This window comes from Hippoglossus hippoglossus, chromosome 19, assembly GCF_009819705.1.
Source record: "Hippoglossus hippoglossus isolate fHipHip1 chromosome 19, fHipHip1.pri, whole genome shotgun sequence".
Lineage (NCBI taxonomy): Eukaryota > Metazoa > Chordata > Actinopteri > Pleuronectiformes > Pleuronectidae > Hippoglossus > Hippoglossus hippoglossus.
In genome coordinates this window covers 1,245,817-1,264,500 of record NC_047169.1, presented here as the reverse complement: position 1 = coordinate 1,264,500, position 18,684 = coordinate 1,245,817, and the positions used below count along the sequence as shown (strand labels likewise).

At 45.2% G+C, this 18,684-nt stretch overlaps 1 protein-coding gene across 4 annotated transcripts in view; it reads left to right on the top strand.

Annotated features, from left to right (window-relative positions):
- Positions 1 to 105: 105 nt before the first annotated feature.
- aatkb (apoptosis-associated tyrosine kinase b) overlaps positions 106 to 18,684 on the top strand; it is a 62,759-nt gene continuing 44,180 nt past the window's right edge. For all 4 annotated transcript variants that reach the window (XM_034570170.1, XM_034570171.1, XM_034570168.1 and 1 more), the window contains exons 1-2: positions 106 to 674; positions 17,791 to 17,924. In XM_034570170.1, coding sequence (XP_034426061.1) covers positions 602 to 674; positions 17,791 to 17,924 — 207 coding nt within the window. In that variant the 5' untranslated portion in view covers positions 106 to 601. The remainder of the gene's footprint in view (positions 675 to 17,790; positions 17,925 to 18,684) is intronic.

Here is an 18,684-nt window from a genome sequence, read left to right as displayed (position 1 = left end):
TCTTGCTTCTCCAGCTCCAGCCTGTATATTTCAGTCAGCTGAGCTCAGCCTATCCGGAGCCTCCTCCTCCTCCTCCTCCTCCTCCTCTTCCTCCTCCTGCAGACTGAGCTCCACACATTTCTGTTTGGACTCGTTAGCGAGCAAGATGGCGCTGTTGCTGTCAGCACCTCGGACAGCTCCCCGCGCAGAAGGGAGCGCTTGATTCGGGTCCACTCACGTGCCGGAGGTGTCACACGTCCGATGCCGGCGGGTCTCAGCTCCCGGGATGATGTGACCGCGTCTCCAGGTGTGTGCGTAAAGCCGTGCGCCGTGCGCCGTGAGGTTCTGGATCAGCTCCAGCCTCCTCCTCCTCCTCCTCTTCCTCCTCCTCATCTTCTTCTCCTGCAGCCACAATCTCCACATCCAGAGGAGTAGAATATAAATAAGGCCCCGCAGTGACCGGACACCGGAGGATGCGTGTGCGCGTGAGCCGAACCTCAGCGGGATACAGAGGGATGAAGGTGCACGTTGAGTCCCGGAGGAGGAATGAAGCCGTGCTCCAGATCTAGTGTCGCTTAGACCGTCGTCCTCCTCGTCCTGCGGGTTTTCTGTCGCTGTGAAGATGTTGCTGCTGCTGGTGATGTCTTCAGTCGCTCTCAGCCCCGGATCTGCCCTCAGCTCCCACTTCAGCTCAGGTGAGGACACGTTCCGCCGCGAACATCCCACAATAATCCGCTGACATCTGGTTTTGGTCTCATGTAAACGCTTTTGGTGGCTGATGGACATAATGTCACTGTTCATCTACTTCTACACATGATTTAACCCCCCCCCCCCCCTGCACCTGCAGCTCCTAGGTGTGTGTTTGATTTTGAATGACAGCAACACAGGGGGAAATGATCGTGATTTAAATGTGTTGGTATTTTTCTTTATGTAAAGTTCAGCTGTGATTTCTGTTCCTCGGGTCAGCTGAGCAGTTTAAAGGTGCAGTACGTATAAAGGTGGAAGGGAAGGTGGGGAACAGGGGGATTGTGGGAATAGAGGAGCAGAGGCTCCCTCATTGTTTCCCTCATGGAATAAGCTCATTATTATGATGCAGCATAAGCATCGACTGGCCTGTCACTCAGGTGGTTTCTATGGCAACCGGAAGGTGCAGCAGTCTGTGGCGATAATGTTTAAAAGCCATGAATCTTCATTCTATGGGAAAGAAAACCTTAAAAACACATGTGTGTCCTCAGCATCAGTGATATGAAATTTAACGTCTTATCTGAACCTACGAATATCAATCAGACAATATCAGACACATTGTCTGTTTGAATACGTCTCAGTCAATAACCACAAGTTACAGAACAAGTGATTCACTGAGGAGGAAGAGGTGATGTTGGAGTTCATGATGTTCACATGATGGAAGCTGCAGGTTCACACTTCATGTCTGTATGTGTTGGACGAGCGTTCTGATATATAATATATAAGGTAAGAAAGAGAACGAGAGGTGTGTGTGTGTGTGTGTGTGTGTGTGTGTGTGTGGGGGGGGGTTGTTCTAACTTGGACTGTGTTAAAGGAGCAGTACGTGTAAAAGTGAAAGGTGAGAAAAGGGAGCAGATTTCTCCAGCTGGAGGAGAAGAGGATTGTGGGAGATGATGGATGGAGGCAGATTGTTTCTCACATGGTGGAGATCACTGCAAATAGCTGGTTTTCTCCATTATTATTATTATTATTATTATTGTTATTATTATCATTCGGCATAAGCAGCTACTGGCTTGTGCTTCAGTTGGTTTCTATGGCAACCAAAAGGTGCGGCACTCGGTGGCTTTGCATCTTGTTTCCATCCATAAGAATGAGAGAGTGGACACTGGAAGTGAGGACACTGACGAGTTTCTTTATGATTGTGGTCAACAGAAACCTCACATGTCGTCCACTTCCCCTCATCCTGAAGCACTTGACTGCGTCTCTGCTGCTCTGCTCCTCGACGCTCCTCTAACGCCCTCCTGCCCTTTTCAAAACACATTCATCGAATTCCACAAATCTCCCGCTGCAGCGTTTTTCAGTCTCTGCAGCCGTCGGCTCGGACCAGATGAAAAAACAAAGCTCTTCCTCTCTCTCGTCTCTCTGCTGCTACAGAGAATCACAGGAACCAGGACCTCTGTACGTTTTCACTGAAATGTTCAAATCCAGACACTGAATTCAAATCACATTTATTTAACCAGGCAACATTTGCTTTCATCAAAAATCCTCCATTCCAGTTTTACATTTTTAACTGAAAATTAACTGTGTAGCACTTTTCCATCTGTGGTGCAAAGATGGAAAGAGGAAACGCAGGATATAGCCGACAGTATTTCTGGCAGCGAGCTGTCCACAGCTGTTCAGTTTTATATCAGCCGCTTTAACTGCACGTCTCTGAGCTCGACTGGGTAAATGTAGAGAGTCGGCTCCTGGAGGAACTGATGCAGCAGCACGGTGATCGACTTCCAGGGAAACTTAGTGGCCGGTTTTAATCGTCTTCATTGAAGCTTTGATATTTTTACGGACCGAAATATTCAAAGTAAAACGTGTGTTGCTCCTCAAATCAAGCAGAAAGGTTTTAGATGTTTCGTCATCACTTTGCAAACATCTCCCCAAAATCCAGCCTCACACACTGTGTCTGGTTTCCTTGGACACTCTGTGGTCTCCATGTTCCCTGATGTTCGCTCTGTTGGTTTGAACAGCTGATCGACTGGTGAAGAGTAATGGGAGATACAGTTTGTGACTCTGTTGAATGAGCATTCTGGTATTTTCAATAATGAGATGTGGATGTAAAGGCTGAGAATGAGAAGAGGGAACAGGAAAGTCAATACACATAAAATAAGACATGAGATGGAAAGAGAGAGAGAGGTGGAGGAAGAGAGAGACAGAGGTGGAGGAAGAGAGAGAGGTGGAGGAAGAGAGAGAGAGGTGGAGGAAGAGAGAGAGGTGGAGGAAGAGAGACAGAGGTGGAGGAAGAGAGAGAGGTGGAGGAAGAGAGACAGAGGTGGAGGAAGAGAGAGAGGTGGAGGAAGAGAGACAGAGGTGGAGGAAGAGAGAGAGGTGGAGGAAGAGAGAGAGAGGTGGAGGAAGAGACTTGTCCTGACTTGAATCCTGTGGTGACCGCTGTGTGGAGGGCGGGGAAAGGATGACATCACAGGCCAGGAAAGGCAGGGCTTGGTATCAGTGGTGGTGGTGGTGGTGGTGGTGGAGGGGGGGGGGGATTTTACTGGAAGAGCTGGCTGGATTCCCAGGGCAGATTATCCATTTCAAATTTCTCAGTGGGTTCCTGGCTGCTCATCCAGCAGCACACTCTAATTATCCGGGCACAAAACAGACGGACGACGACGACGGGGACGTGTTTGGAAGCTCGGCTCCTTCGTTCCTGGAGGATTCCACTGAACCACCAGGCCCCGGAGCCGCAGGAGCAGGTAAACCAGGAGGAGAGCGTCAGTTTGCTGCTTTTCATCAAGTACAAGGTGTCAGCTGGACCCTTCATACAGAGACAGAAACTGCAGGGGAATTAGAGAGAGGGAGGAAGAGAGGAAGCAGATTGAGTGGATGCATCGTATGATGTTTATGTTAGTTCACTCGATGGAGGAGGGAAGCATGCAGGATAACGTGCGTTCCCTTGGCAAGCAAAGCCATACATTTAATTGTGGCCATTTACAGAAGTTGAACAAGCTTTTAAAAAGCTCCCTCCTCTGATCTTCACCTCGGAGGCAGCTCACTCGGATCTGAGGAGACCGAGGTGGTCTTCGTTTAGCAGAAGTTGTTTTTCTGGAGTTTTCTCTGCAGTGTTTTCAGTTTGAGCAGAGCAGCTTTTACAAAACACAATCGTTCCTGTATTGAAAGGCCCAGAGTGTCTTGAGGGAGGCTGATGTTTCTGTTTGCTAATAGCTTCTGCACTCTCTGTTAAGTGTGTGTGTGTGTGTGTGTGTGTGTGTGTGTGTGTGTGTGTGTGTGTGTGTGTGTGTGTGTGTGTGTGTGTGTGTGTGTGTGTGTGTGTGTGTGTCTGTGTGTGTGTAGTCTGTAAGAATCATGGGGATATAAAAGCCTCTGATTGCATAGAAGTGTATTTATGATCAACACACTCTCACTCGTCTGTCTCCACCTCTTTTAAAATGAATTCCAAACAGTTGTGACGGAGGAGAGTTCCTGTGGATGAAGAAGCAAAAACATTCGCATGTTACAATTGATTCAAATAGTTTTGTTGAACATCTGCATTGAAACACAGTAAATAACCTGCGATATGCTGCAAGATTAGAAAAAGAGCTGCAACAAAAATACTAAAGTATCTTTTGTTTTTACTCAATCACAGTTTGACAGAAGCAAAGATGACGTCTTAATATTTACTAAATAACTCGATGACTGTTTCTAAAAAATAATCTCTTAAAGCTCATGTTGTTAATCCTGGAAAAGCAAAAGCAGGTCACCCCCCCCCCCCCCCCCCCCATCTTCCCTCTCATCAAAGCTCCGCCCCCAAATCACATGAACGTGCACTAACAACTGTGAGAAGACGACTTTTCTGTGACTCGCTCGCTAACTTCTGACAACGGCCTCGTCTTTAGCTGCATCGAGCGCAGGCAGGTCGGTTGTGACGGACAGGTACAGCAGCCAATCATTTCATTTGGTCCAAATTAAAGGACTGCCAGTTCTCAGACAAGTTTGTTTATTGATGGCTAATTGGACGTGAAGATAAAAAAGATAAAGATAAAGATAAAGATCTCACCTTAAATCAACTAACTGAAGAATAAATGCATAAATGATCAGAAGTCTCTCGTGAATTATTTAGCTTAACTTACCTCATGTGACTGTAAACTGACCAATCAGACGACAGTACATGATCGTCACTGTGATTAATTCAGCTTCTCCTCACTCGTAAATTCATCCCTGGGGATTTAGAAAAGCATATAAACTGTAGAAACTATTATTTTAAATCCGTGTGGAGATACAAAGGTATCTTAATGAAATAATAATGATGTTTAATTCTTTATTGATCCTTGAGGGAAAGTCTTTTCTTCTTCTTGAGTCTCGCTGCAGGTCGGACGAGCCGTTAAAACCCTGCAGCCCTGCAGGATCTGGGGATCAGTTTCTTAAAGGCACTGTATCTTCCTGCTGAAGGACACGCTGCCTACTCACTTCATCCCTTTGTTGCCACGCAGAAACGTAGCTCTACGCAGAGTGAGTCACTATGTGGGCCGGGACGATTCAGCGTGATCCTTTTGTTTGTAACTGTAACACGTAGATTTATACTGGAACTCAGTTAATTCAAAGTTCTGGTGTAAATAATAAACACAGACGCCCGTTTGTTATACTGCAGACTGGAGGTTAAACAGTGTCGTAATGAGAAGCAGGTCCCAGTAAACATCAGTTAGACATTTGTCAATGTTTTAGTGTCTTTCATGTGGACATTCATGTTAAAGTTTAGTTTTTATGCTGATGATATAAAACGTTTCATTGGAGTTTGAGATTGTAAATGTGTCGTTTATCCTCCTTCATCCTTTGAGAGTTGTTTTATTTTTCTAACCTCTCGGGAACAAGCTGGAAAAAGGTTTTTCTGACTTCAACACGTTATCCCTGGATTTGACAGATCATGATGTTCTGCTTCAGATCTTCACTGAGAGACTTTTCCATTTAAAGTCTTTAGTTTTAATTGTTGCAGTTGTTTGTTCTGAATCCACACAGTGATGGTCTCTGTTGATCGTCCGGCCCAGGCAGAGACTTCCAGCCTCTCTGCTGCTGTGCTGTCTGATGCAGGGTTTCTGCAGTAGTGCCCTTCAGCCAGCTTTAGCATCGCCAGCTCCAGTTGCTCTGGTTCAGGCCTGACTAATGGGTTGGATGATGGAGTGTGACACCAGTCACCTGTTCACATCTCCTCCGTCCCGACGCTCTGGCCTCCCTCTTAGCAGCTCCCGGTCACAGGGAAAGTCAAGCTTGTTTAGAGAGCTGTTGTTGACAGAATACACATCAGGGCTAATGGCTGCTTCATCCTGTGAGTCAGCTGAGATCGTGAATAGTAGAATGAGAGCGAATAAGAGTAGTTTTCTATCATGTAGCGTCTGTGTTGGTGTTTCAGCACCATGGACAGTTCTCATAGTGAAAACTAACAGGGCAGAATGAGCTGTGATGTTTTAACCATTTCTTTACAGTGTATGTGCTCAGATTCAACCTTTATCTTATGTTATTCATCTTGTGAATTCTTCAGGCTGAGTCTGGTGACGTGATGATGAATAGAGTTTCATGTATCGGCCACTGAGGACAGTATTTCAAATGAATGAGCAGGGCTGATTGATGGCATTATGGGATGTGCAGGAAAGTGGCGATTTACCTCAAGGACCCTGTGGAGTTTCTTTCTTTAATAATTTTAAACAAAGAGCATATTGTATTCTATAGAAAAAAGGGTTAAGTGCTTCCCCTGCTCTTTATCCATGTTCACCAGCTGCCGCAGCTTCACCTTCCCTCTCTCGAGCTGCTGGGTCGCAGCATTTCTTGGCAACTGTCAATCTGCAGAATAGTTTAAAACCGTGGGCAGGAATGTGTGTTGTGTAACCTGCCTGCATGTGTATGTACTGTGTGTACTGTGTGTACTGTGTGTACTGTATGTACTGTATGTTTTCCTAAAGCTGGAGACTTGTGCCTGCATTTCATGGAATATTCCAACACACACAATGTGTCAATGGATATTTAGTCTATTAACTGTTTGTTTATTTCAAAATTCATAATGATCCCATTGAAGCTGAAAATGTCCCATGATAGAATATTAATATCGTCGTGTCATCACCTGCTGCTCCCTGAGAGCAGGACATCTTTATCACATTCATCTCTCTGTCGTCTCCAGACGTCATGTCGGCCATTTCAAAACCCCCCCCCCCGCACACGTCAGGATCCTTTTACATGAAACAGCCTAAAAAACAACCTGTTCTCTGGATGAAATCATTATTTATTTATCACCTCCACATTTTCATGTAATTACGATCGTTCTACAGGAGAGATTTGATTTCCTGGTTTGTTTTTGGCCTCTCAGCTGCGCCACTGATGATGAATTGATTTTCTTTGGAGTGAAACACAGTCAGAGACACATCCAGTTATCATCCTTGCTTTGTTCAGTGTGTTTGCACGAGAGACGCTCATCACTCGACTCGAGGACACAGTCAACAGATGAATGAGCTCCGCTCCGATCGGAGAACATTTGCAGAATCAATCACTTCAGCCAGGCTGTTGATTTATTTAGATCCTGTTGTTTCCCTCTGTAGATTCAGACTTTTCTCTTGTGTTGTTCCTCCTCTGTGTCCGTGTCCTCATGTAATTCCATCTCCATCTCTCTGTGGCTGTGTGATGGAGGCCCTCCCAGTCCCTGCAGTATTACAGCAGGCTGTTAAGCTGTGATTTAGAGGGATTCTTTGTTGGCCGTGCTTATGGCTGAGAAATGGGGTGATTGGTTCAGAGGTTCAGAACGAGAGAGAGAGAGAGAGAGAGAGAGAGAGAGAGAGAGAGAGAGAGAGAGGGAGAGAGAGAGAGAGGGAGAGAGAGAGAGAGAGAGAGGGAGAGAGAGAGAGAGAGAGAGAGAGAGAGAGAGAGAGAGAGAGAGAGAGAGAGAGAGACAGAGAGAGAGAGAGAGAGAGAGACAGAGGGAGAGAGAGAGAGAGAGAGAGAGGGAGAGAGACAGAGAGAGAGAGAGAGAGAGAGAGAGGAGGAGGAGGAGGAGGAAGAAAAGGAGAAGAAATGATGTTGGTGCAGGAATGAGAGTGAGAAGAAAATCTCTTTTTAATAAAAGAGCTGGTCAGATGTGAAGCTGCTGGATCCATGACGCAGATCAGCTGATCCACCTGAGCACCAATCACACGTCCACTCACTCACATCTGGCTCCGTGAGTCACGTTGGGCACAGATCCACTGGAACCTGAAACCAGCCTCGTGTTTAAACTGGATCCTTTGACTTAATGAACCTGCTGATATCTTGGTTGCAGCTTGTTTACACATATTGAATCAGTGTGGATGCTTTTCTATTTACTCTCAGATGACGTGATGCAGAGGACGCTCGTCTCCAGATGAACAGGAAGCACAAATTCCAAATGATAAAACTGACTCACCATGGTTTTTAATATTTACACAGTTTGTCATATTAATAAATCTTAGCTAGAATGTTTCTCCTGAGGGATGCTGAGCTTTATTGTGAAATTTTCACATAATTGAAAATTTAAAAAAAATATAAACCACACCCACACAAATGTCTCCGATGACAGGCGAGTTCAACCGTTCACAATAAGGACACAATTACATTTCCACTTTGAAACACGTTGGTTCAGCTCGGAGGTCGACCTGTGAGGTCACTGACCCCCCCCCCCACCCGTCCTGAGGAGCTGCCGTATGAGTCAGTAGCTATAACACAGCAGATACTTCCACAGACCGTCTCCATGGCAACGCATCTCACTGCATCATTCATCACATTTTAGTTCAGAGTCTTTGGACACATCAAGGTTTGAGCATGTGAATAAGACCAGTGTCTCTCTGACTGTCCGTCTGTCTCTGTCTCTGTCTCTGTCTAAATGAGCCACTTAATAATTTGCACGTGAGCGAGCGTGCACGTGAAGCTGCTCCAGGAGCTCAGTTCATGTTGTGATGGGCAGCGACAGTGAGGAGATGCTCAGAGGTGCAGTTTGTTTCCTCGTGCGCTCACTGCACATTTTAAAACGTGCATTGTGTGAGTTAGTCTTCCCTGGATTTGATATGTTGGTCCATGTAGAGCGGGAGAAGAGAGCGAGCGTCTGTGGAGTGTGTGTGTGTGTGGGTGGACGTGTGAGTGGTTGCACATTGTGTGACAGCATCTGCTCCAGTTCCTGGTTCGGGTCCGTTTCCTCGGGCCGCTCCTCGTTCACAGATGAGCTCATCCAATCTTAAAAACATCAGTCACCCCGACCTGGACCAGCCGAGTCCCACAGGACCGGCGCTGGACAGGAACAATCCTCCAGATACACACACTCAGTTCACACTTTCCACTTTGTTGTTGTTGGCGACACAAGAAAATATAACACCAAAGCATATAGAGAGGAAACATAACAGAAAGAGGAGGAAACAAATCATCATCAGTGTGTTCGTGTTTCACTGAACACTTTGCTGATCAGAGCAGAAACTGAAGCAAATTATAAAGGTGCAGGTCGAGAGCTCAGAGATTATAAATTGGAGCCTGGTGGTAATTTGATGGTCTAATTTGTTAATGAAGTTTTGATCTTTGTCACTTTGTACGATTGTAAAGTCAGAGGAAGATTCTCCAGCACACATTTGTGCATAATTCATACAAGCCAAGGTTGAGTTAAGAAACTGGAGAGATAACAACTGGAGGACGAATCATAATATCTCGACTGACTGATGGTCTGTGGCCACTGGGACGGCTGATACCAGTTTAACTTTGTGTCTCCCTGATGCTTCGGTTATGGGGATTTCAAACTTTGTCCGTCTCCAGAAAAAACTTAATTCCTTCTTCCTGAAAGATTTCACATTCACATTGATAATAATATATATATATATATATACACTGATTAGTGCAGTTTTAAAGTATTTATCTTCTTTATAGCGATGCTCAATATCAGTATCAGTATCAGTCGTGTCTCTGTGGTCGTGAACACTGGCCCAGTTCAAACACTGGTGATACAAAGTGGTTATGTAATAAACCAACGAGGCAAATGAACAGTGAACAAAAAAGGAAATCATCCTGTGTTTTATACATTTATTCTGTTTGTACTTTTACATCCATACGCTCCATAAAAGTTGTTATTCAATGTTATTCACAATGCTCCTCTTCCTCAGAATACATTCCACATCGACTCAGTTATTAAATCCTAATTCATGTTTATAATGTTTCCTCGTGATATTAGAAGCAAACTCTTCCTCCGGCTCTGAACAGGCGGAACTATATTTGGGCACCATCTCCTCCAGACAGCACTTGAAACACGTAATGTTCACGACCGTTTCAGATGCATCCGCTCATTGAAACGAGGCGGCACGATATACTAAAAGTGTTTCCATGGAAACCATGCTTAGAAACCGCCGCGCAACAGGGGGGCACTTTGGAGCGGGTCGGCTCGCCACCCTGTGATCACGCATAATCACGGCAGACGCACATCAAAAAAAAAGAGAACGCTTGGCCAGCATCTCTCATTAATACTTAAAAAGACAGTCAGGTCTGTGAAGAGATGCTCCACACACACACACACACACACACACACACACACACACACACAGACACACACACACACACACACACACACACACACACACACACACACAGACACACACAGACAAGGAAAATGCCTCCAGATTAAAAGTCTGTGTAATAATCATCTTTATAAGTTTAAATTGAAATGAATTGACTTTATCCAGTGATATTAACTTTGTGATATTCACTTTCCTTTGTGATGTGTGGTGTCACTTTAGCTTTCTTCTTATTTTGATGGTGAAACACTGATAGCAACTCATTTATATTCTTTTTCGTTTTCTTCAATGTTTAAACTTTCAATGTTTATATTGTTTACTACAAGAAAACCTGAATAATAATTCACAAAGTTCTCTTGTGAAAACACAAAGCTGCAACACAACAAGCCAGACTTCATCAACAACCTTTAACACAACTGACTCACAACAATCCTGGGAAATTACACACAATTCAACATCGTCAGGTAAATAATAATAATTAGCTCATTGAAAACAGGAGTTCTACATAAAAACCTTGTGTTGCATCATGTTCTCATGTTTCAGTCGTGTCCTCTGGGCTTTTCTGGTTCACGTGCACGAACATGTAATGCTGCTTTCTGCCTGAGTGTGTCGAGCATGAATGTGTGTAGTAATGAGGTGTGTGTGTGTGTCTGTGTGTGTGTTATGTAATAATAGCCCCTGCATGGCATCTGTGATGTGATGTCACATCTGAGCATGGGCAGTCGGGGCCGGTGGGGACGTCGGACAGGGAGCGAATCGTTCTGCTCCAGTGGCCTCTCAACATTCATCAGACTGAAGAACAGAGAGACAGAAAGAGGAAGAGGAGAGAGGAGGAAGAGGAAGAGGAAGAGAGGGATGCAGGAGAAAGAGATGCAGGAGCAGATAAAACAAGTCTGAGAATGAATGAGTGTTGAAACAGCAAACAGGGTTGCAGCTTTTGGGAAGTGGAAGAAAGTGCTGTGGGGAGAGAAGTTAGGGAGATAGGAAGAGGAAGAGGAAGAGGAAGAGGAAGAGGAAGAGGAAGAGGAGGAGGAAGAAGAGGAGGAGGAAGAGGAAGAGGAAGAGGAAGAGGACTGAGGAGTGGAGGAAGAAATAAACACAAGTGAAAGCGTCACAGTGATATTCTCCATAATGAAACTGCAGAGAGCAAAAAAAGTGCTGTTTATAATATATATAAGTACCAAGCTTTAGCTGTTTCTCACACACACACACACACACACACACACACACACACACACACACACACACACACACACACACACACACAGTGAAATCCCATCATCCCCAGGGACAGTGTTGATGGAGAGAAAAGAGCAAGTCGAGATGAGGGAAACAAAGAAGAGACGTTCATGTTGCAGAGGGATGAGGAAGCACCAGTTCTCTGTGTTGTGACCTTTAACAGATATCACACACACACACACACACACACACACACACACACACACACACACACACACACACACACACACACACACACACACACACACACACACACACACACACACACACACACACAGATTTAACTGGATGTCACAGCTGATGAATGAGTGTAAATAATGTGTTTTAAATTTAAAAAATGATTTTAATTCAAACTGAGGTGTTGAACAGACACAGTCAGCGTCAGTGAGGCCTCAGGAGTTAATGTCCCTGGTGGAGGAAGAGGAATCTTTTAGCTGAACTGAGGCAGCATAATAATTCAGAAATACTCAGTGAACATTAAATAAATTTGAAAAAGTATTCAGGGTAAAAAGAAAATGTTGTGGAAAACCCCGAACATATAACTTTGAGGATTTTCTGTTTTTTTAGGTTAGAAGAACAAAAATGAAGGAAGGTAATAATGAACAAAATCAGGAGAGAGAGGGAAATACAGAAGGAACAAATGAATACAAATAGGGAGAGAAGGGGAAGCATGGCATCAAAAGAAATGAAGGAAGGAAGAGAAGAAGAACAAGGAAAGATGTCAAAAAAGACAGAAGAAAGGAAAGGAGAAGGAGTGAAAGAAGGAAAAGAGAGTAATGGAAATAAAGAAGGAGAAGAAGATAAAAAGGAACGAGGGAATGAACGAAGGAGAAAGAGAGTAAATAATGATCTCAGTAATGAATACAAACTCAAACTGGACTGGATTCCATTACTTGAGTAAATATATTTAAATCTGTGTCACTGCGGGACGTCCTGCTGATGTGGGCCCCCCCCCCCCGGGCCCCCAGGGAACTCCGTGCTGAATGAACCTGACGAGGCTGAGCTGCTTGTGAGGAGGGAGACGAGCCTCAGGTGGAGGAGACACTGAGACACCGGGGATCTGCAGACCTGTTCTCTGATTGGTTCACGGTTGTTGAACACAAAGAGTTTTGTGGCTCCTGCCTCTGAACTCCAGCTTCCTGTGTAACTGGGTTACAGCAGCTGATGGGAGGAAGAGCCGACTCACTCGTGATATGAATAAACAATCCTCCCAATCCTTTGTGAAATATGATGTTTTATAAGAATCTCGCATCGTTCCTGAGAGACGGCGCCGTGAGAGACAGGAAGACAGACACGATGGAAGGCGTCAGGTTCCAACACAGGAAGTGATGACGTTTGACTCTTTGAAGGGAGAAGTGTCTCTGGGGGAGTTTGTTGACGGTGACATATCGAGAGTTGTTATATAACCGTGTCTTCATGTCAAAGCCCTCGTGTGTGTGAAAACACTGAGTCAGCACTTTATTAGGAACACTAATAAGACATGGTGGTTCCTCTCTTTGCTCTCGGACGCGCTTCTGCTCTTTGTGCCGTTGATTCCACAAGATGTGGAAAACTTTGCTTTGAGGTTTTTCTGCTGCATCTTGACGTGATCACATCATTTCTGCAGCTTCGTCAACTGTCAGCCGGGAAAACATTTTCCAGCAAATACAGCATCAGCCGCCGCAGCCGCAGCCGCAGCAGCAGCCGCAGCCGCAGCAGCAGCCGCAGCCGCAGCCGCAGCAGCAGCCGCAGCAGCAGCCGCAGCAGCAGCCGCAGCAGCAGCCGCAGCCGCAGCCTGGACGTCTACACGTGGCATCTGCAGCCTCATGTTAAACCCAGATTCCTCAGCGCCGGCTGTGTTTGTCAGTGAAGGAGATTCTGTGTGAGTTCAGCTTCAGGAGTTGGAACAACAGATCGAACTATTTGCAGCGTTAACAACCACGAGTGTAAAAACTTTACTTTCAGAGACAATTGGTAGAAAGGTTGATTTCCTCTCAGGGACAAGTGTTTTTTCTTGGCGCAGCGTCTGTGAGGACGATGTGAATCCGGACTTGGATGAAGCAGTCACCATGGAAACCAGCTGATTTTCTTTCTATGTGTCTTTGCAGCCTGCTCTGGAGTCACAAACCCTGACGGCTGTTCGCTCACATTTGGTCGTGGTTACGCTCAGACAGCTGATGACGAACCACATGAGTCACAGTGGTCGTCTACACGTGTGTTTAGACGTCCGTCTTTTATCTCAAGTGACCAGAAGGACGATCTCTCCTCCTCCTCTGTGCACCGGCAGCTGGACACCAGACCGGGTCTGTTTTTTGGCAGCAGATTGTTCCTGAGCAGATCAGCAGCTTCATGCAGTTCACGTGTTCGGCCCATATGGATTTGTTTAACCGTCCCCAGCCCCCCCCACCCTTCCGCCCGTCTGTTTTCTGCCCCCGTCATCTTCTGCTCCGCCTCTGTTGTTTTATTTTTAACTGATGAGTCCTCCTGTTGTCATCCAGTCCCCGTATCTCTCTCTGATAAAAGTGCGGTGTCAGCAGAAGTGTGGCAGAGGGGGAGCGATGATTAATTTCACCATTGCCAGCGTTTCTGATGCAGCTGCGCCGTCGGCTGCGAGGGGAGAAGCTTTGTCTCTGTCACCGTTTGGCTCATGTGTGTATCTCACTGTAAAAAGCTCCCAGTGACTCCAGCGTTTCCTAAACTCCTGACCCAAATCCCAACCATCTGCAGGGCGCGGCTGGCACTCTACTGCGCTTCTACTGGTAGAGGAACCAGGAATTAGGTATAATGTGCATGAAACAAATCGTTTTAATGAGTATAATCCCTTTAATCTCACATTGTAGACGTAATATGTAATATTCATGGGACTGAAGGTTTATGACATGGATACTCAGGGTGCTTTAGTAGAAGAGAAAGTCTTTGTTGACATTGTTCATTGTAGGAGAAGGTTCAACAATAAAGGTAGAAAAGAAAGAAATAAGAGTGGGAACTTATTTCTGAATGAATTATGCTCTTTAAAATGACGTGAATAGATATAAATACATAAATCTTTTTATATATGTGTATTTATGAATTAGTATATTTTAAATTACTGATGCAGGGAAAGAAACTGTTGTTATGGTTTGGTATTTGTTTACCAAGCTTTTGTAATGTAAGGTATAATTGTGTTTAGCTTTTTTTGACTTTCAGATCATTTTAATTTGATGATTATACAAAAATACTTAAAATGACAGAAGGCGTCTTAGTTTGTCCCATCTGCTAACATGGAGGAGGTGTGTTTAGTGCTGCAGCCTGCCACCAGGGGGCGATTGAGATGGTTTGGCTCCACCTTACGGAAGCTGTCATGTGTTAAAGTTTTATTTACAGTCTATAATTCAGACAAAGATAGTAAAGTAGGTTTTTCTTGATCCGGTGAAAACTCCCTTTGAGGTTGCCAGGCAACCAGCCGAGCCTTGGCCGAGCTCAGCGTCTTGTTCTCGCTCCGTCTTTGGCTCAGAGACGTGGCGGCTGTGTCAATCTGCTCATTTAACTCCTAATCAAGTGTATTTGCTCGAATGTCGATCTGGCCTCCACACGAACGGAGCTAATGAGCGACCGGGAGCTGAGCTGCTGCTCTGACGGCTCAGCGGCTGAGGTGCAGACAGTTTGAGCATCAAGCTGCAAACACATCCTGAGACTTCTCTCTCTGTGCAGAACAAACACGTGAGCTTGTCAGATTCTGCCTCCGTCAGCTCAGCCTCCGACTCGCTGCTCCTCATCTCCACGAGTCTCTGAGTGCTGAGGAGAGACTCTCCAGGGGCGGAGCTGCAGAGCACACAGCTCCTCAGCCTCCTCTCTCTTCATCCTTTCTTCTTCTGCTCCCGTCTTCTCATGCTCGCTCCCTTTTCATCATTTAGTCATCAGGATGTGCTTCTCTGAAGATGCCCCCCCCCCCCCCCCCCCCCCCCTCAGAGAAGAGCAGTATGCAGCAGAAAGCATCAGGTCGAGCCCGGAGGAGAAGGCAGCAGCCACAGGGTCGAATCTTCTCTGAGCGACTCGTCCTTCCTGAGCTCAACGACCTTTTAGCAGAACTCATTTGTCTCTTTGGATTCAGACTCATTACGGCGAACAAGAGAGTGAAGCCTCTATATTTCATGGAGCTCAGCAGTCAATGATATTGATTTTACACAAACACACAGTGAAGGAAACACAACAACAAGGTATCTGCTCCTTTCCGCTGGATGCAAAGAGACGATGTTTAACGTTGTAAAGTGTCTGCGCCGATATGTTCCCTGTCCTCCGCTACCTGCTGCACTCGCTAACACTCGGGTGTGAGATGTGATGTGAATTCTTTCTTTCTCCTCCACATTTCTCCTGTTTACCGACAATCGCTTCCAGAGGATTTGATTTGAAACACTCGGGTGCAAACTTAGAGGATTCTGCACAAAGCACTTTGATTTACTATGTTATTAAAACTAAATTAATGTTGTGTTTCCTTGCTCCTGTTATTGGATCAAATTAATCAACAGGTTTCACAGATTGTGTGTTTCAGTAGAAAGTCAAACCAGAAGTATTTCTCACAATCTTCAGAAATGTGTCTCTGATGCACACTTTACATTTTCTAGTGATTCTCAAACAGCTGTATAAGTGTTTGGATTCAAACAGCACATGTGAGGAAGCATCATTGTTGACAATATGAATAAATATAGAAAATCACCATAGTTACCTCATGTCCATGTTTGTTTGTGTGTTTGTTATTTCATAACATTTAAAAAACCTTTTTCATGAAACTTGGTGCCAGGATGTGATCAGGGGGCGGATCAAGGATGTTATCATTGTAGCTTCTCTGATGTCGCAGTCATACAATTGATTATAACAATAATAACGTACTAGTGTAGTAGTTGTGTTGACTGCTGTGTTTTGTGTTTGCCTGCGTGTGAAGTGTAGCGTGTTTCTGAAATATTAATGGCGAGCTGCAGCCTCTCGTCTCTGCTGCAGGGGCAGGAGCTTTAAATAAACCACCACAGAGCGGCTACGTCTCTGCTCTCTGTGATCACCCTCTTGACAAATACAGAGTAATTAAACCTGAAGTTCTTGTCCAGCCCATCAGAACACTAAATGGTTATTGACCGATTTAGCAAGTTGGCGTTTTCCACCTCGTCCTCCCTCTCTGCCGCCGGTGGCATCATGTTGTCATTGTTCTGGTTTTATTCACATGAGATTAGGGAAAGATTCTGTACAATTCAGATGACGACTCTGCTGAGCCCAGAATCCTGCTTTTAACTGGTCAATTTGCACGTTGTTGTTTTCATTTTTGAATATTCTCTGCTCTTCCGACTTTGGCTGCTCCCCAAACACCAGTGTTCACTCTCTGTCAATTTATAATAAGAGGCTGATGCTCACTGAGAGCCATGTGCACTGCAGCTTTCAGAGGATCAGCACTAACTGGCTGCACTGTGTGTGTGTGTGTGCGTGTGTGTGTGTGTGTGTGTGTGTGTGTGTGTGTGTGTGTGTGTGTGTGTGTGTGTGTGTGTGCGTGTGTGTGTGTGTTACCGCTGGGGGCAGTCCCGCATGCTGTCCGTCCAAGTGTGTCTCCATGGTAACCGTTACATTTCAGAGCATCGGAGCAGAGTGAGAAAGAAAAATCACCCTCTGCTCAAATATGCCCCCAGAATTGGGAACAAGATATTATTTAGCAGGTCGGACGGCTGCACATGGAACATCGGTGATAATTCAAACCATCAGAGTCAGAAAATTGTCTTCACTGACGTTAAACTGAGGCTCAGGGGAAGAAGAAACATCCGAGAGGCGTAACTCTCATAACGTCTTTCTTTTAATCAAACAATCAAGTTTATTGTTTCGCAGAAAACGTCAAATCACCTTCACTGTTTTGCAGGATATGAACATTGTGCAACAGATCTTTTCTTTCCATGTGTCGTTGTTTGGTCTGTTGTTGTCTGTTTGGTTTGCAGATTTCACAAAAACTAAACCGAACTGATTTCCATGAAATTCTGTGGAGGAGTGGAATAATTCATGAATCTTGATTTAAATAGAATCTTAAAATCTGGATGTAGTTGATGTAAACGTGGTTTTATTAGAGAACTGTTGTTGGAGGTTGGAGCTCGACTGAGTGATGTGTTGTGTTCTGGGTTTTAATATTTCACATCATTTCACTTTGAGCTAAATCATGAAGCCGACTTTTAAATCAAACATTAACATGTAAAATTAAACACAAACCCTCCTGAGAAAAGATTATGAGCTACTGCATGTTGCATAAGAACTGATTCTATAGAACACGTTGCTCTATTTGCGTTCTCACTGGTGCTTGAATGTGCATCTGCTCACATGATTGAACCAGATTCTTGCTCCTCAGCTTATATCCGTGTGTGTCCGTCTCTGTGTCTTGCAGATGGCGCCCCGCTGAGTGGGCTGTCCTGGTCGTCGTCCCTGGCTGTGGTGGCCGTCTCCTTGTTGGGCCTCTTCACCTTCGTCTTCCTCATGCTGGCCTGCCTCTGCTGCAAGAAGGGCAAGGCCGGCTTTAAGGTAAATGCCCCTGTGCTGACGTACCTGTGCACCCTCACACACACTCTTTATGGATTCTTGCATAGAGACACACACTTTAACGCTCTTTACCCGTGAGCGTTTTTCCAAATGGCCCAAACACAGAACATTACCCTCTCCTCTCGTTAGACGTCCATTATATTCTGCACGGAAGCTCTGCCTCCATTTATATTTAGAAATCGTTGATGGGAAGTAAACAGAGTCGCAGACAAAGGTGGCGCAGGCCGTGTTGGTGGAGCGGTCGCAGCCCTGCAGCCCTCCAGGACCAGCGTGTGTCGCTGGGTCTCCTCTCCGAGCATCATGTTGAAATGGGTCACGCCACTGACTGGAGATAATAGAGCAGCGAACAAGGAAGATTGTGTTTGTGCACTGACCGGATGTTAGGACTCGAATGTGAGAGTGAAGGTGCTGCTGCTGCTGCGTGTGTGTGAGGAAGTGAATGAGATTCACTCACTTTAAACTTATCACCTGATGGAGTAAACATACTTATTTTTACCTCCGTCGTCTTTTGAACAGTCGTGACTCTGTGAGGCTTCACGATGGGACCAATTAAAAAATATGAATGCATCACTGAGGTTATTACAGTTCATCCTCTGGGGATCATGAATGCAAATCCATCCAATGTGATGATTTCCACATTTTCTTTACTGTAAATCATGACAATCACCTGGATCCAGATCCACAGCAGAATTTAAAGATTCCTTTTGAGTCCACATCCTTCCACCAAGTTTCATCACAAGTT